Source organism: Acanthochromis polyacanthus, chromosome 1, assembly GCF_021347895.1.
Source record: "Acanthochromis polyacanthus isolate Apoly-LR-REF ecotype Palm Island chromosome 1, KAUST_Apoly_ChrSc, whole genome shotgun sequence".
NCBI classification, from domain to species: Eukaryota; Metazoa; Chordata; class Actinopteri; family Pomacentridae; genus Acanthochromis; species Acanthochromis polyacanthus.
The window spans coordinates 8,731,923-8,747,887 of NC_067113.1; the positions used below are offsets into that span (position 1 = coordinate 8,731,923).

Below are 15,965 nucleotides of genomic sequence, written 5' to 3' on the forward strand. Positions count from 1 at the left end.
GTAGACGGACCTGAACTGAGGCCACTGACATCTTGCAGATCTTCTGATGTTTGTCTGGGTTCTTGTGTGACCTCATAGATAAGATGTCGACCTGCTCTTGGACAAATGTTGGCCACTCCTGGGAAGGTTCACCACAGTTCCATGTTTTCTCTATTTGTGGATAAAGTCTCTCACTGTGGTTTTCTGGAGTCCCAGAGCCTCAACAATGAATTCAGAAGTCTTTCCAGTCATTGAAATCTGTCAGTCTTGTTGTTTAGATTCAGAAAGCCTGGCAGCAATCATGTGTCAATGTGGACAGTGAAACTAAATGAATTTAGTAGATTGGTAGCTCAGGGGGCAATTACTTTATCACATAGGGCAAGGTGCGTCGAGACAGCATTTTTCCTTCAATCCTTCAATAAATGAGATCATCATTTATATACTGCATTTTGTGTTTTCTTGTGTTATCTTTGTCTAATGCTAAATTCAGTTTGATGGTCGGAAACATTAAGTGTGACATATACAAAAACACAACATGTCTGTACACTTTTTCACCACACAGTATAGCAGGACTGGATCTTGCTCACTGAGATGTAGGCTGTTGTTTTAACAATACATCACTAAGCTACACTGGATCAATGCAGATATTGTAGTACAGCAGGTAGCAAGTCTGTGAGGGGGAATTCCAAAACTTTACTGTTTAGTGTGTTCAAACTGCTCTAAGTTCTGATAGAGCTTAATGAAAAGCTCTGTATAACGGAGGATCTGGAAAATTGGTGTCGAAATGATAGGGCTCTTTTTTGAAACATACAGAAAACCTTTCACAGTCACCGTATCTCAGCCTAACTGAACCCTACAGGAGGAAGTTGGAGCAGCATGACGTCCAGGACTCAATCACAACAATCAAAATATCAAACTGGGGAACACCATTCATAACAATGCTGTTCATTACTACAGCAGAGGTCTAAAGCCTCTGAAAATATATTCCAAGGACATCTGAAGTTCTCATTTTTACCCCAACAGAACTGACTTTCCTTGTAATTGCCGCCCATGATCTATATGTTTGACATATGGCTAGTGTAGCTGACAACAGCAGTGGTGGGCCACATCTCTGCAACAGAGTGATTATTAGCCACGAAAAATTGCGCTTTTAGATACATATTTTTTAAATCTGTTTATTTACATTTCCAAAGTAAGGTTCTAATATTACCCTCCAGAGCAGTGCTTGTGGATCTACTGTGTAATATGCATATCTATTGAAAGCACAAAATTACAATCTCATCTGCTCAAATATCAAAACAAGACTTTAAACGTTGCTGTTTTCAACGGAACTTTCAAGTGGAAATTAGAATGTCCCAGCTGTCCAAAATCTCTTCACAAGTGGATTACTATTTTTTAGAGCAGCCTGAACTATCACAGCTTTTTTTTCAAATTCAGGTCATGACTGATAAATTACTGTTTCCTTGCATACATACATATTATTACAGACATCACGGCTGAATTTTAAAACACACCGAACTGTAATGTATGTATTTCAGATTTTCTGCTCTCTGGCTCTGCATGTTGTTGGGTTTACTGTAATTGTATGTCTGGCACGGGGGTGCAAGCTTGAATGCATGACCAGACAAGGTTGCACACATCAGAGCTTCCACAGAGTCTGATTAGACACCTCAAGAGACAAGTATACTTTAGCTTAGCGGATATTTTGACTGGAGTCTCGTGTCTGAAATGGACCAGTGTGCATGTTATGTCAGAATTAAACTCAAAATAATATCACTTTCTCCCAGGTCAACACAAAACTAATAGGCTATTAATCAAAATTCCAGACACTTGGCTGGAAGTGAAGTTGCTGCAATTATTCCAAATATATTCAGTGACTCCAGAAAACTCAGTTATAACTACATGCATAGAATCACCCTGGCAAATTAGAATATATTTATCAGAAATGAAACATCACGAAAATCCGTCTTCACATACTTGTACATTGCTTATTATTCTGCCAAGCAAAGCAGAGGAGTTATGTGACGATCGGTGTTGGTTTGTCTGTCCGTCCGTCTGTTCACAACTTTACTCAAAAATGGAACAACGGATTTGGATGAAATTCTCAGGGAAGGGCAGAAATGACACAAGGACCAAGTGATTAGATTTTGGCAGTGATACCATGTGAAAGATTTCTATGTCACTGTCAGATAGCGGCATGGCATCACTGTAACCATGAGAACACGTGAACACTACGTCAGCTGCCTGCTGATGATCACATGATTGTGATCCTACTACAAATCAACCACTGCAGAACATAAATTTTCTAAAGATTTCATCCGAGGGATATCATACGATGACTCGATGACTGGGCAGCCTTGGCAGAGTACTGCGCCCTCTGAGTGCTTTTCAATGTCAGAGATTGTTTCTGTCTTTTTTTATTTATTGGAAATATTTTATCTTTTATTATTATTACTTTATCTACCTTAACACAACCGCATTTCTTCTTTGGGATAATTGTTCTACCTCCTATGCCTGTAGAGAAAACGATGAATACACATTTGAATCAGTTCGTACCTTTAGGTTCTCATCACTGCATTAGAATACAGAGTGGTAACACTCATATTAACATGACCCACAGCAGTCTAACTCATGATTTGTGTTTTACATCTGCAGCTCACTTGCGATCTCAACAGTATAATATGAAGGAAACCCCAAGCTTATAACATGCCCCGAATGCTTCTATTTTTTATTATTTTATCTGATTGCTCTGTTTTTATTTTATGATTGTCATTTTAAATGTAGCGCTTTGAGATTTTGCCTAAATGACATGTGCATTACAAATTTATTATTAATATTATTATCATCACACGGTTTGAACATATCAATAAAAAATAAAATATATAAAGAAAAGACAAATCAATTTTTCATTTAAATGGCAAACAACATTTTAAGGTACAGTCCTACTGACATATTCCATACTGTGTTGTTCAAATATTACCTCCCTCACTCACCCATTATCTATAATCCATATTTAAAAGCAGCGATGATGGCGTCTGGCTCATTACCAGGTGCCACATTAAATTGAGAAGTCATGCTGTGGTGTGATGGCCTCAGGCTTCACATCTGACAACTCTGACTCTAGTTAATCACCAGGACAGAGGAGCACTGGTTGCCGCACAGAGGGCAAAATCAAATATGTCAGCACTCACACAAATGACACTGTCAGAAGAACTCATTAGTGCCATCAGATGTATTGATGAGGGCAATGAAATGGAACCTCGGGCTTTTCAAGGCCTATTGTCAAATTCATATTGTCAAATCTGCTCTGAACTTCAAAGAATTTATTACAGATACCTGTCTGACAAATCTGTTTTTACTTCTGTGGATCACCAGTGGCAAAACACCGAAAGGGTCCGTTAATCATGAGTGGAAAATTAGAACTACCTTAAGAAGTCTGCACTCACCTTTGAACACGAGACGGAGGAGCAAAGACTCCATGTTTGGGTGGGCAGCTGAAGTATCTGACTCCTCCCACTGAGCCGTCATTTTTACCACTCGGCTTGTCCAACTCAATGCCCAACCAGAGTCCTGCACAGGTGGAAAGACAGACCAGAAACAAACAAAAAAAAGAATTGTCAAGGGACTACTTAAAGTTGCATACCAAATGTAAATGAGACATGCACCTTTAAAAAGACATGAGTGAAGAAAGGGATGAATAGCTAACTTAATGTTGGAAACTTATCAGATGTGTCAGCATCAGAAATTATGTTTGCTGTACAGACAAGCCAAACTGTGCACAACAGAGCCAGCAGCTGTTGACAAAAACACAGCTTTAGAAAGGGCAGTGCTAGTTAACAATAACAAGTTCTCTAAATGGAAAATTATCTGTCTTGTAAATGTCAACGATACATTTAAAATTCCTGTTTGTGTTTACATTCACGGTGGAGCAGGGGATTCTGATACAATACACTTTGTCAAGTAATTGATGAATGAAACAAATTTGAGGTGAACTTTTGAAATGTCGCAAAAAGTTTAAAAAGATCATGTGAAATATATCAAAAATATGTGACATCAGGCTACCTTTTGCATGACTGTAATGAACGAAGTGCAAGAGGTCAGAAATAAAACCATTTTTTGCTAAAAAAAAATCAAGGAGGAAGCAAACAAAATTTTGAGAAAAACTCACATTTACTATTGAGATAATTCAAGATGCAAAAAAACGCATTATTTAAACATGTCTAGAGTATATCTCCTTAAGTGTTTTTGCTTTCCAGCTGATGCTAAATTAAGTGGAGATTGCTAATTTGTCACAATTGAACAGATATACAATAATAACAACAGATGTATAATAACTTAGATCCACTTCGACCAGTCCTACGAGAAACCAGTGCTGAAGGTTCCTAGGTACTGAATATGCACAAACTGGCATTAAGTTAATGGATACAATGTCTTGGTTGCAGTCTGAATGAAAGAGGGATGACGCGAATTTGTGACAATCGGTATCAAGGAGTTAAGATCTGTCTATTCTGTGTCTGCACTTAAAAAAAAATCCAGGGTTCGTACAAAGCTCTGCCTCTATAAATAAGAAAACACAACCTGGATCAGACAGATCCACATAACACTGTTTCAGTATGTCCTGTGTATGTTGGCGTTAGTTAACAAAACGGAGGAAACAGGAGGAGAAATGGGGTAAAGCTGGCAGTAGGAGTGAGAGGGAGGGTAAATCTGGCACGTGCAAACTATCCAAACATGGTAACTGGCTAAATATCATCACACTTTCTCCAGAAGACAAAGCCTTTCAACCAACAACGCTGTTACAGTACACTTTCCCATCTTTCCATGTCAGCTGGTGTTTGGTTTACATCTCAATTCAGCACAGCCAACATTTCACTGTAGGCCACTCACTCTTAGGCAGCTCCCTGCAAAAATAACCGTTTAGTTTTTTAACTTTCAGTCACTCTCCTGTAAAATGACATTAGTCTTTCTGTGAAGAGGAGACTAAATTCTGAGCATCTTTCTTCTTTCTCTTTAGGACTACTCAGACACCTTGCAAGTGCCAAATTAAGATACAGACAGAATATTCAAAAGCAGTCACTTTACTGTGAAGTTTCAGCAAGAAGAGCTGCTTTTGCATTTGGTATTGAGGTACAGTTCTCACTGAGGCTGAGATAACAGAGCATTGCTAACACTGATTTAAGAGTATCAAAGGAAACTTAAGACTGAAATCCCTTCAAACGTGATTCTCAGTGGTGCAAGATACATTACTATTTATTCACACAAGGCTGATGCCTGGGCAGAACTACTGCGTAAATATTAATGATTACTGTGAGCTGTTTTCTGTTTGGCTTTCAATGGCTTTTGCTCAGCAGCAGCTTTTTTGAATCTAATTTTTCAAAGTATGTTCTCTGTCCAACTTAAGGTTTTCCACTACAGTAACTTGTTACTGGAGTTGAAAGGAGTTCATGTAAGACGAAAGAGAAGAGCTTAGCAGAGCTTCACTGTATCTCTTTGTTCACAGTGTCCCATTATACAGAACTTAAGTTTAACAATTATATTTTAAGTTTTCACATTTCTTACAACAAATCAGCAGACAATGATCTCTCAAAACCAGGTCATTCATTCATGTTATCTAACAGAAGAGGACTGTTGTGGAACCGAAAAACTCAACCTTGAATATGAACAATGTCTTTTTGTTAAGTTAAGAATGAAGCCCGCCACTTTCTTTAGCCATGCTTCTTGAGTCATTAATGTTTATTTTCCTTGAAGACTCAAAAGAATTTCTTTTAGTTTTATGATCACGACAAGGCTACCTGAGCAATGCAATCATTAGGATTTATTTGGACAGAAACCACTAGCTCTCCAGCTTACTGCTGACTATAAATCTTAGGATATGTTCAGGAACATTAAAGAAAACTGTAGTAAAACCCAGTCTTTATGTCAGCGCTAAAAACAGCAAAGTAAAGACAGACATGATTTATTAAAAAGACAATGAATATTTTAGGTAGGCTTTGAAGTTTTTTGTTAAAGTTTTTCCTAAACCCAAGGTGCGGTATACCCAACACTGTACATTCTTTTATATTTGACACTACAAATAATCCAGTTCACAGCAGTTTAAAACACACTATTTTAAGGAGACTTTAGGCTGCATGTTTTCAGAAAAACTGAGCTAAATAACTCATCTTAATGATTCAAACATGTGAGGACCGACCTGGAGCAAAGCTGGTCTTCCCATAGAACTGGACCACACCAGTCCTCTGACCCACCACCAGGACCCTCTCCCCTATTCGCACCTCAGAGCCTTCACACAAGGAGCTGCTACCTGAGGGAGTCCGGCTTCGAAGACCTGAAAGGGAGATGAAGAAAGAGGATTCTCTCCTGGAATAATTATTTCTGTCAATCTGACATATTTAGATGTGGATAATGACAGGAAGATCTTGAAATAAACCGCTTCATTCCGTCAGTATTATATATAAAGTGTCATAAGGAGACCTGCAGCAGTTAGTGCTGTGGTGCCTGAAGAAGAGCGGAGGGCCGGTGTGGGCGTCGTTCTGGGACTCGGGGAAACTCGCTCCCGTCGCTGCCGAGCAGGGAGGCGTTGTCTCAGCAGTGGACGAGGTCGGGCACCCGGCCCATGACGAGAGTCCAGCGAAGAGGACGAAGAGGAGAGAGAGCGGGAGAGGACGCCTGTAGTATGAAGGATGCAGAGGAACGAGTGACGGGAGGCAGGAATGAGTCATTTAGAGAAGGAACCCTACAAGCCAAGTGACCAAAACAGAACAAAAAGCCAAAAGTTTAACTAACAAAATGAACTTACGCCAACACAGCCACAGCTTTGATAAGTGCACACACCAGGCTTCACTGGGACATTTGTGAATGCTGTTAGCCATTCTGCTAAAAACAAACATGTGGCTCGCCTCCTAATACTGAATCCACCATCCACCCATTTAGGTCAACATCAGGAACTCTTGTAATGCCATTGAAATAATTAAGTCTATTATTCATTTTCCATTTTATCACTCTGTGACGGTGCCTACAGCATCAGGATCCAGACAATTACGGCTATACTTTTCAGAAATCCAAGCAGCTGTGTCACATCATTCTAAGGCAGCACAAATCAACTGAGCTCATTCCTTTTAGGTGTACCATTACTGAGGTCCAACTAAAGGCCAACATGCTGATCCTCTCCCAACTTGAGGGAATGAGATGGAGCAGGAGGATGCCCAGTTTCACTCTTAAGAAGCTATTTGAACGGCGGACCTCATTAAGCTTTTCACTTTCACAGACCTTCACAGGCCATAAGTTCATTAAGTGCCCAACTCTTGGAGGCTAATTGATTAAATCTGCGCCAAAGTGCTTTAAGAAAAAGGGAAGATTCAGCAACAAACAAATTGAAACGCAGACTGTGATGGGCAAGAAAGTTCTCAGCCTTTGCCAGAAGTTGTTTTCAGTTGTAAGCCTTGGCTAATGGGCTCCTAACAGTGGACAGCAATGGGTAGAAATAACAGTTGAGGCTGCTGATTCTATCTTTTCTGTCTGGATTAGAGTGGTTTGGGTTTCATGCACATTGGCTGTACTTGCAAATGTAGGAAACTACAGACGAGTGAGAAGTTAAAAGTAAAATCTGAACCATTGACCCCTACAGTGAGTGGATCCAATGGCTCTGTTATGTTTTACCAGGCATTTTGAATGCATAGTTTCAATCCACTTGTCCCCTGAGACAGATTGGTGACTGTAAATCAGTGCATAATTGTTCTGAGTAATCACCTTTCTCCTGTAATGAAACATTTCTATCATAATGGGAGTGGTCTCTTCCAGGATGTCCCATCTATAGGGCATGAGGGGTCATAGAATAGTTCAATATAAATATGTGAATCATATGCTGTGGCCTTTACAGTCACCAGATTTCAACCCAATGGAATATTTACGGAAGATTAAGGGCTGAAGAGTTCGTGCCAACTTTAAAGCACCAAACAAGGGAAAACATTTTGCATAATCGTGTCTCATTCCCTCAGTAGACTTCCAGAGGCTTGGAGAATCCATGCCAAGGTGCAGTGAAATCATTTTGGAGCCACCAAATGTGTCACCTGGCTTCATATGGAATTCTGCTGAATATTTTGCATCCACTGAAAAGACATTCCTCAGTCCAATCTATTTTTACCATCCAATTCTGCTTCAAACAAATGCATGGCTAATGTAACAGTAATTTATCAAAGCATCCGTTTGATTTATGAAAAACTGTACTGAACTTTTTTGTTTGAAAAGGCATTGCTGTTCTTGAATTGCCCATAGATGTTGGATCCAAGTATTAAGGCTCACTAATTAGACACAGGTGAGCGGCTAGGATTGAAATAATTTTCATAGTTTTAATGAACAACCGCAGATTAGACTAAATAGTGCAAACACATTCCCACACCACATTCTGTCAAAACCAGCTCAACTATGAATGCAGTACCTGTCTTCATGGCTGAGCTGTCTCCCTCTGTTTCTTGATTGGGACCAGGAGGGCATTTTTGAGTATCAGGTGTTTTTTTAACAGAGAGAGATAAACCTTTCCACCCACACACAAACACAAAAGAGAGACAGTGACGTCTGTTTAACACACACTGCAATACTCATCAGATTATAAGATTGATAAATGAAAGTCATGTTGACAACTAGAAAATTGTATTAAGATTATGTCCTTTCAACGGTTAAATTACCTGGATCTATTAGTCTGTCAATATAATTTCTGTTGGTTCCATGCTGCATTTGTTTAAGAACAGCCTGAGCATTTTGATTATCAAATAAAAAGCTTTTACACTGAACATGTACGTGAAAAGAATGTGAACATAGATGGAGCGGTTTGCATGTAAAGTAGCCATCTAAAGCAGAAAATAAATAAACTTATCCACATGTCAATCTGTTATGTGGAAAGACAGTTTATGTCCATCAAGTTAGGAGAAACAAAGAGAATCGCAGATGAGGAAGTTAAGAAGATGCACAGTGTGGCGTGCGTGGCAGAGCTAAAGGCAAACAAAAAAGCTACACTAAAAAGATAAAACACAAGAGCAGGAGAAATGCAAATAAAGGAAAGCATGACATTGTCGAGAAGCAGTGAAACAAGAATTACTGAAACACACAAAGAAAACATTTAAATATGCTGAGACAAGCAGTTACATGCACCCAAAAGCCGCAGCGACAGAACACAAAAGTACTTCAAAAGGAATCTTGGTACCGACTTAAACAGCACTCGATGATAAATAACATTTCTTGCAGAAGTAAACATAACTGTGCTCTTTAACTAGTTTATAGTGACAAAACTTGACAATTTCAATGTATATATTGCTTATGACTTATATTAAATCTACCATTAAACTGACAAAAACCTTTTAGAGTCAGTTTTTCAATCTGTATTAAAATTAACATCCATATATCTAAGCAGTCTTACAGAAAACATAAAAAATGAGGATTCAATACATGCATTAATCTGCCAGATAAACTGTCTAAAACCACTCTCAAGCCATTAATAGGTCTGTTAAGTTTAACTATTATATTGCTCTTTGAAAAGGTGTTAGAAAAATCTCGAACCCTCCTGGTATTTATCGATTGCCATTTCCCTTCCCATTCAGAGGGAGCTGGAAACGCTCCCCTCAGAGCCAGAGTTGTCTCTTTCCTTTGAACTCCAAAGAGGAGACTAAATCCTACCGTAGAATACCAAACATTTATGTCACTTGACCTTTAGCTTGCAGGGACCTCCTGGCTCTATCTATCCCTTCCACAGACTGACGTTCAGTTCAAGTGGCAGACTGCAGCACACACTGAGGCTTCATGAATCAAGCAGTGGTGCTTTGTGAGGCTGTCTGTTCCCACCGTCCTTTGAGGCCCGAGTTACAGTTGACACACACTAATAGGGGCCAGCCTGGCATTCTGCTGTCTCTGTCTCCCCTGGTTAGTGAGACGAGGCAGTTCCACAATGACCCATCAAATCTATAGATAAACACAAGCAAGCTGTCTGCGCTGCTGATCCAATGGGACAGTAAAACACAGGTGTCTCAGAGTCTGGGCTGTCCAAGGCTCACAAAAGCCCTGAAAAGGTGTTTGGTCATAAATTTGTCTAGTTCTTGGGTTGTATAGAAGTGCAGACACACATGCTCTCACATGCATTGCATAAATGCACACACACCTTGTGATGAATGGCTGCCAGGTTATTCCGCCTGTCTATGCCCTAGTTATTAAACCCTGCTTAATTGGACTATCAATCACTGAATTCCACAGGCCTTCCTCAGGTCCACTATTCCAGTAACGCCCAGATCAATTGGCCTTCAAAACCTCTGAATATATCACCACCACAATGAAGATAAAAGTGGCAAGAACCACAAAAACATACCAAGACAAGGTTTGTACAGTGTTCTGAGGTGACTGGACTGTAGCTATCATTAGTCAGGAGCTGAGGATATGAGCATCCAAGGACTGAGAGAGCAAGGTCTTGTCAGCAGTCTAATTTATTCATTGTCTGTTGGCACTGGTTCAGAATACACTTTTCAAAGTATTCAAGAAAGATTAATATGAAAGTACAGGTGCAATAAATTCTGCTATGCAGTGACATAGCTCATACAAGATAGGAAACTTTAGAGAGCCTCGTTTTAGCACAAAAGCTGGAGTCACGACTCCACCTGATGGATTCATCTGAACACTGGAATAACCTCACTCCATAGTAGGCTGAAAGCCTGCTGTGACAGAATGAAAATTGTCAGTACGGGCATCCATTTTAACATCTAGAATAACTGTGTTCCCACACAAAATACCACTATGACAGCAGCAATGACTATACACTAAACATACACAGGTATTTGATTAGCAGGTACTGCAAATGTGACTTTGTTATTTATGAGATCAATAGTGCCGAAACAACAGCTTGGCAATTAATAATCAAAGCTTCTAGGACATTTACATTACACAGGCAGGGATGACCCGTTACCATCAACTGGGCACCAAAAGCACATTAAGTTTAAACAACGGAGTACAAATTACATTAGGTGATGTTTAGAGCAGTGGTTCTCAACCCTGTTCCTCAGGACCCCATGTCCTGCATGTTTTAGATGCTTCCCTGCTCTAACACACCTGATTCAAATGATCAGCTCGTCATCAAGCCTCTGCAGAAGCCTGATGACGAGCTGATCATTTGAATCAGGTGTGTTGGAGCAGGGAAGCATCTAAAACATGCAGGACATGGGGTCCTGAGGAACAGGGTTGAGAACCACTGGTTTAGAGGACTGGGCTGTAATGTTTTAAGACTCTCCTCGGTTGCTTACTTTTAAGATGGAATGTGCTCAAACAAAGCAAAAATCGGATCTGGGTAAAGTGCGAAACTGTAGGCCTATTTCCAAGTTGTAATACATTCTAAAAAAAATTAGAAAGAGTCCAGGGTGTTTTTTTCAAAGCTACACACTACAGAAACGGGCCTCCCTGATCTGACAGCTGACTTACTACTGGCTGAAGGATCTGAATACTGCTCTGTCTTAATGCTGGCAAACTTCAGTGTAGTCTTTGACACCACAGAGCACAAAAATGTGATTAAAAGACTTCAGAAATTGGCAGGAATTACTGGAGTTGCACTTGAGCGATCCTCTTATCTGGATATCTGCTCATGCTGCAAATTTCTTCTCTCTGTACATACCAGCTCTAGGACACATTCAGCAACACAACATCTTGTTACGCCGTTTCAAAAGTACCATACCACACAAAGTGAACAATCTACTCACACTGCATTCTGTTTATCCCGTGTCAAGAACTGGATTGTAGCTTATTTCTTACAATTTAGTAGGTTTTAGGTTTTAGACAAAGGTTGTAGACAAAGCATCCCTGGTCTGCTCCAGGGGCTTGGACATGAGATTACCTGTGACATCTTTTTCTTCTGCATTCACCAACGTTCATACTTCTACAAATTACTGTCAATTTATATTAACTGTGTGCAGTTTGTTGTGAATTGATAAATTTAAGTCTTAAATTTTTGCAAGCTAGTCTCCCAAATACTTTTGAGCCTCACCTTGTGACAATCTTCAGTGAACCTGACAGGACAGCAGCACAGCTTCAGTTATAAGAGCAGAGCCTGATGGTCCAGTGTTCAACTAGCCATAGCTCTCTGAACAGACAGTCGTTGTAGTGTTTGTCAGATGCATCACATGAATGCTTTGTAGGACTTGACAGAATACCCACACATTAAATCCATGTTCTGACTAAGCAATAGGACAGGAACCACTTGCTCTTTACCCGTGTTAATCTTGGAAGTGATGCGGGACAAGTCAACGCGTCGAGGGGGGCGGATGGGTGTAGACGTCTTTGTGGTGCTGGTTTTAAGCCTTTCTGAAGGTTTGCTTATCTTGGACAGGGGAGCAAAAATGCCTGCGAAAAAAAGACATTGAAAAAAGCAGAAGTCAGGAGACCATAGGTGACACCAAGACATACAGAAATGCATAGGAAAACTTTAAAAAAAACAAACAAAAAAACCCCAGTACAACACACATTTCAGGAAACATGGAAATTACTGACAAAGGGCAAAGGTAATGTTCTTGGGTTAGATAAAATACCACTCAAAAAGTGAATGGACCATGAATTCCTTCAAATCAATGACAGTTTTTAAGCAAGAAAAGCACTCAGAGAGCACAGTACTCCGCCAAGGCTGCTCAGTCGTTACATGATTTCCAATCGATAAAATCTTTAAACAATTTGTAGCAGCTGATGCTGTTGTAGTCTCAGTTACAGTGACGGTGAGCCGCAATGATACAGAAATCTTTAACAAATTCGTGGATCCAGACTATAAACCGCATTACTGCCAAAATCTAAGCAACAGGTCATAGTGTTATTTCTGACCTTCCCTGAAAATTTCATCGAAATCAATTAGTCTGTTTTTTTAAATAATGTTGCTAACAGACAGACCAACCAACCAACACCAATCGTCACATAACTGCGGAGTTATGTGACGATTGGCAGAGTAATTCATCGAGGGAACAGGTGGGGGTTTAGGCAACGTGTTTGCTCTTTAAGCACTGTGGCATGACCTACCATGTTTGATTCGACAGGTGAAATATTGAACCCCTGCTACCGAGCCATCATTCTTTCCTTCTGGTTTGTCCAGCTCCACTCCAGCCCAAAGTCCTCCAGAGAACTCAGTACTGCCACAGAATCGCAGGGTTCCAACCTGCAGACGCACATTTATGCACCACAGAAAGTCAAAATACAAAAACTAAGCATCCAGCAAAAGAACTGGTCAGCATGCAAAGCTCTGTGTGAAGCAACTTCATCTTCATGTCATACACTGTATCAAGAGCAGAACCCCAATCAGAAATTCAGCAGCATTTTAATAAGTCCATCTATGAGTCTTGAAAAAGTGTTTCCATTAAAGTAGCAGCAGAGACAAACAAAACAAAGCCTGAAAATGAGCTAGGAAGCGGAAGGAAGATACAAATTTTGATTAGCCAAGCTCTACAATGTGACACACAATGGTTCTCCTCTCAGTGTGGCACAAAATACGATTAATGACTCATTCTTTTAGAGAAAATGTCTGGCTGGGTGGGAATTTGTATTTCCTTATGCCAACCCATGTCTCAGTTTAGATCTAAGCAAACAGAGACACAGGCTGGCCTGGTATGGTCTCCAAGCAAAGCACACAATGCAGCACACATCATAGACTGCAATCACATGAAACAATTATTTCTGTGTAGGGGGGATTTTAAGGGCCTCAATTACATGACAAGGGCCTTCTGATTGTGGTCAGTGTGGGGTTTTTTGTCATCTGTGTGCACAAACGATGGCTCTATGTCCATTAAGACACGTAGGACAAACGCTTGAGATGAAAATATAACAGTCAACAGATAATTGTGTTCTAGAGCACACTCTGCTTCTTTATAATTTCAGTTGACAATGCTACTTATTTTCTATACGAAAGGCAGATGTGTATGTACAGTGGTGGAAAAAGGTTTTCGGACACCCCATGTATTTGTGAAATACTGCATTAAGAATCACTCTTAGGTTTTCAAGTACAATTTCTTTTAGTTCAGGTGCAGCCAAAATACTAAACAAATCCTTAAAAAAGCCATTAAAAACTTACAATTGATTGGTTCCATAAAAATGCATAAGAAATTTTGAGTATTGGTAATTTTGGTATCAGTGATCCACTAGCGAAGGTCGTGCCTTTTATTAAAAGACGCAATTTTTGTTGCCTTCCTTCGTGTCTATATAAAAACCAGCACATTTGAAAGTTCTTTAGGTACAAAAATGGTGAAAACAAGGAACCTAACGCAGGAGAAACACCTGAAGATACAGACTCTCAGCCAGGAAGGGTACAGCTGCTGCCAGATAGTCAGGAAGTGCAGATGCAGTCCTTCAGCAGTTGGATAAACTGCAGAAATACAGACGAACCAACAGCTTGGAAGACAAACCAAGATCTGGGCGTCCAAGAACGCATCCTGATCCATATGTGCAGGAAAACCACCAAAGGACATCACAGGAGCTTCAGCAGCAGTGGTCAAACCAAATGTGTGTCCAGTGTTCCACCTGCACTTTACATGGCCGACGTTTAGATCATGGCTTAGGGTCCTACAAGGCTGTCAAGAAGGACTTTTTATTTTTTAAACAGGAGATGTCAGAGACGTTACTACAGGGTTAACGGGCTTTTGGCAGCGAAGTGTTCATAGCGATGTCGCTTTTTGATCCTTCAATGTCAGCTCTTCCTATCATTGTGAAGCAGAATTCACCAAGCGTTGGATTGGTCACCCACTAATAGGAAGCGTGAACTGGGTTTAGACCATAATGAGACAGGTTAGCTTTGCCCTACTGATGATGTGTTGTTTCAATATCAATTCGGCAAGTCCCGGCGTCGTTGGACCCAAGCACACAAGAACCGGACAGCCAGGAATTGGAAGAAAATTCTGTAGTCAGATAAGTCCAGTTTCCAGCTTTATCTTCCTCCTGCTAATGTGAGAGTATGCAGACGGCCAGGAGAAGCATTATCTCCAGCATGGACACACCTACTGTCAAGCATGGTGGAGGCAGTATCATGGTTTGTGGATGCATGAAAGCTGTTGGTGTTGGTTATCTCACATTGAACTCTGCTTAATATTGTGCCATTCTCCAAACCCACATGCTCCCTTCTGCACGTGCTCTGTTCCGTCAAGGTCAAACTGGATGTTTCTACCAGATAATGCCCCTTGAACACAGCCAGAAGAACTTGGCTACAGGAGCTCAGTGTCCAGGTCTGAGTGGTCAGATCAATCCCCAGACATGAGCCCCACTGAGAATCTGTGGTGGACTATCAAAAGATCTGTTTCAAAGAGTAAACCGAAGAATTTTGAAGAATTAAAAGCAGTAATTCAAGAAGAATGGGACAAGATTCCCCCTCAACAGTGTGAAAGGCTCACAGGGAACAAGCCAGTCAGGATTAGAGCTCTACTGCTGCTAATAGCAGAACTACTAAATATTAATTTGATGATGCGATGGTTTATTTATTTTTTGTTCAGTTTTGAACATGTTCTGTTATTTGTTGACTTTGATGCCGACAATGTCGAGAACTCACATATCAAAACTGTCAAGAATTTAGTTTTTCTTGTAAACAATAAACAAAAAAATATTATTTGCAGTGGTTGTGTCTGTCTAATGCGGTCACACCTTTTGAAACACAAACATATTTTTTTCACAAATATTTCATGGGAATATCTGAGATTGTCTAAAATTTTTAGGGTGTCCAAAAACGTTTTTCCATCACTGTATGTGCGTCTGCTGCTATCAATTTCTTTCCACTATGAAGCATTCCTTCACAATGAACCACTGTGCAAGGCTCACCAGCACGCTGAACCAAAGCTAAACACACTACCTCTATCCCTTTGTACTAAAACCAGCAAAATCATTTGTGTTATCAGTTAACTATCGTCCCACACTCTGAGTTCGATTCATCTCCAAGCTACACATTTGCACAGTAAATCTAAAAATCCTTAAAGCCAGTGTTTACCTTGACAGACAGATGGATCAAA

The 15,965-nt window shown here is 40.2% G+C and overlaps 2 protein-coding genes across 4 annotated transcripts in view; both read right to left on the minus strand.

Moving 5' to 3' along the window:
- LOC127534042 (SCAN domain-containing protein 3-like) overlaps positions 1-15,965 on the minus strand; it is a 63,205-nt gene that overhangs the window by 11,985 nt on the left and 35,255 nt on the right. The gene's annotated exons all lie outside the window — the stretch shown is intronic.
- The window catches only part of zgc:103755 (uncharacterized protein LOC449988 homolog), a 51,430-nt gene that overhangs the window by 6,478 nt on the left and 28,987 nt on the right, over positions 1-15,965 (minus strand). Inside the window, exons 8-13 of one of the 3 annotated variants that reach the window (XM_022192977.2) lie at positions 13,003-13,138; positions 12,211-12,342; positions 8,414-8,509; positions 6,451-6,645; positions 6,170-6,304; positions 3,426-3,549 (exon numbers count right to left, since the gene is read on the minus strand). In XM_022192977.2, the coding sequence (XP_022048669.1) occupies positions 3,426-3,549; positions 6,170-6,304; positions 6,451-6,645; positions 8,414-8,509; positions 12,211-12,342; positions 13,003-13,138 (818 nt within the window). Of the gene's footprint in view, positions 1-3,425; positions 3,550-6,169; positions 6,646-8,413; positions 8,510-12,210; positions 12,343-13,002; positions 13,139-15,965 lie in introns of those variants that run through there. The other 2 variants (XM_022192978.2, XM_051948220.1) reach the window with 2 other exon arrangements.